The sequence below is a fragment of the Oncorhynchus tshawytscha genome, linkage group LG13 (assembly GCF_018296145.1).
Source record: "Oncorhynchus tshawytscha isolate Ot180627B linkage group LG13, Otsh_v2.0, whole genome shotgun sequence".
In the NCBI taxonomy this organism is placed as follows: Eukaryota; Metazoa; Chordata; class Actinopteri; order Salmoniformes; family Salmonidae; genus Oncorhynchus; species Oncorhynchus tshawytscha.
Window position 1 is genome coordinate 83,790,475 of NC_056441.1, and position 2,500 is coordinate 83,792,974.

General features: G+C 47.6%; 1 protein-coding gene across 1 annotated transcript in view; it reads right to left on the minus strand.

The window, feature by feature from the left end:
- The window catches only part of lekr1 (leucine, glutamate and lysine rich 1), a 151,391-nt gene that overhangs the window by 12,679 nt on the left and 136,212 nt on the right, over nt 1-2,500 (minus strand). Inside the window, exon 11 of the mRNA XM_042296439.1 lies at nt 1,006-1,209. Coding sequence (XP_042152373.1) covers nt 1,006-1,209 — 204 coding nt within the window. The remainder of the gene's footprint in view (nt 1-1,005; nt 1,210-2,500) is intronic.

Genomic DNA, 2,500 nt, shown 5'->3' on the forward strand with positions numbered 1-2,500 from the left:
GTGATGACCTGGGAACTAGGCGATGTGCTTTGAGTACAAGATGAGGAAGAGGTCTGTGTGTGTGTGTGTGTCTATAACAGACTCAGACAGCTGAGGGGTGTCGTGACTGCAGCCTCAGACTACCCCTCTCCCCCCCGAGACAGTGGTCTGCGTGTCAACACACACAGCAGCCTGACAGAGTGTCTCTGTTTATCCCTCCCTCCCTCCCTCCCTTTCTGACACATTATATCTCTCTTACACCACAAATGTTCTCTTTTCACTGGCTCTTTCTGTCTCTGTTTGTGTCTCTCAGTCTCTCTGTCTCATCTAGGGGCTACCCCAGACTCAGATATCAGCCTGCAGGAGTGGACTACTGTAATGAATTGGGAATGTTTTATGACCATTTCTAGGGATAGGGTCTCTGGGGAGGACATTTATGAGGTAAAGAAAGGAGATTTGAAATGGTTGTAGAATTGGAAGTCAGTAGCATTACTGTGAATTCAAGATTCTGTCTTGTCAAGCCTCAACATCTCCCCCTCTCTCCGTCTCTCTCCCCTTCTCTCTCTCCATCTCTCTCCCCTTCTCTCTCCATCTCTCTCCCCTTCTCTCTCTCTCTCCATCTCTCTCCCCTTCATCTCTCTCCCCTTCTCTCCAATTCTCTCTCTCTCACCCTCTCTCTCTCTCTCTCCCTCTCTCTCTTTCTGTCAATTCAATTCAATTCAATTCAAGGGCTTTATTGGCATGGGAAACGTGTTAACATTGCCAAAGCAAGTGAGGTAGATAATATATAAAGTGAATATATAAAGTGAAAAACAATACAAATAAACAGTAAACATTACACATACAGAAGTTTCAAAACAATAAAGACATTATAAATATACAGTGTATTAACAATGTACAAATGGCTAAAGGACACAAGATAAAATAAATAAGTATAAATATGGGTTGTATTTACAATGGTGTTTGTTCTTCACTGGTTGCCCTTTTCTGTCTCTCTCTCTCTCTCTCTCTCTCTCTCTCTCTCACCTCGTCCTGTAGTCCAGTGTTCTCTCCTCTCAGTAGCTGCAGTTCTGTTCTGGCCTGGCTCAGCTCTAGTTCCCCCTGTTGCTGGGAGTGCTGTAGTACACGCTGTAGCCTCTCCTCTTTAGTGCTCCTCTCCTCCTGCATCTCCCTCAGTCTCTGCACCTCCTCTCTGAGCTCCTGTGTGGCTGAGTGGACCTGGGAGGACAGCTAGAGAGAGACACAGAAATATACACATCATAGAGATGTGTTACCTAGAACAGACAAAGAACAGCAATAGTCTCGAGTTGACAGCGCTGACCATTAGACAAGCGTTTGGGAGTTTCACAAGTTTTACTCCATCAGGACAGCTGGGGAGGCACACAGTCTCTACCACTCTGTATGTCTCCCATTTGTGTGTGTGCAGTCTATCCTGTACCAGCCTCAGGCCCACAGAGGCATCACTTCTGAATATGTGGAGCCTCCACCCTGCATAGCCCTCCTACCAGTGAATACCAGAGCCACACACACACACACACACACGCGCACGCAAGCACACACACACACACACACACACACACACACACACACACACACACACACACACACACACACACACACACACACACACACACACACACACACACACACACACACACACACACACACACACACACACACACACAAAGGGGAGTCACAGCCTAATTCCTTGAGGGCAGATAGACAGGCAGTCACAGCCTAATTCCTTGAGGCAGCAGATAGAGATAGACAGGCAGTCACAGCCTAATTCCTTGAGGGCAGATAGACAGGCAGTCACAGCCTAATTCCTTGAGGGCAGATAGACAGGCAGTCACAGCCTAATTCCTGGAGGGCAGATGAACAGGGAGACAGGGAGACAGAGCTAGACAGGGAGACAGATAGACAGGGAGACCGAGATATACAGGGAGAAAGAGATATACAGGGAGACAGATAGGCAGGGAGACAGATAGACAGGGAGAAAGAGAGACAGAGATAGACAGGGAGAGATAGACAGGGAGACAGAAAGACAGATAGACAGGGAGTCAGAGAGACAGAGATAGACAGGGAGAGATAGACAGGGAGACAGAGACAGGGAGGCAAATAGACAGGGAGAAAGAGATAGACAGGGAGACAGATAGACAGGGAGAAAGAGATAGACAGGGAGACAGATAGGCAGAGAGACAGATAGACAGGGAGAAAGAGATAGACAGGGAGACAGAAAGACAGATAGACAGGGAGACAGATAGACAGGGAGAAAGAGATAGACAGGGAGACAGAAAGACAGATAGACAGGGAGACAGATAGACAGGGAGAGATAGACAGGGAGACAGAGATAGACAGGGAGACAGAGATAGACTGGGAGACAGAGATAGACAGGGAGACAGAGACAAGGAGGCAAATAGACAGGGAGAAAGATATAGACAGGGAGACAGATAGACTGGAAGACAGAGAGACAGGGAATCAGAGATAGACAGGGAGACAGATAGACAGGGAGACAGATAGA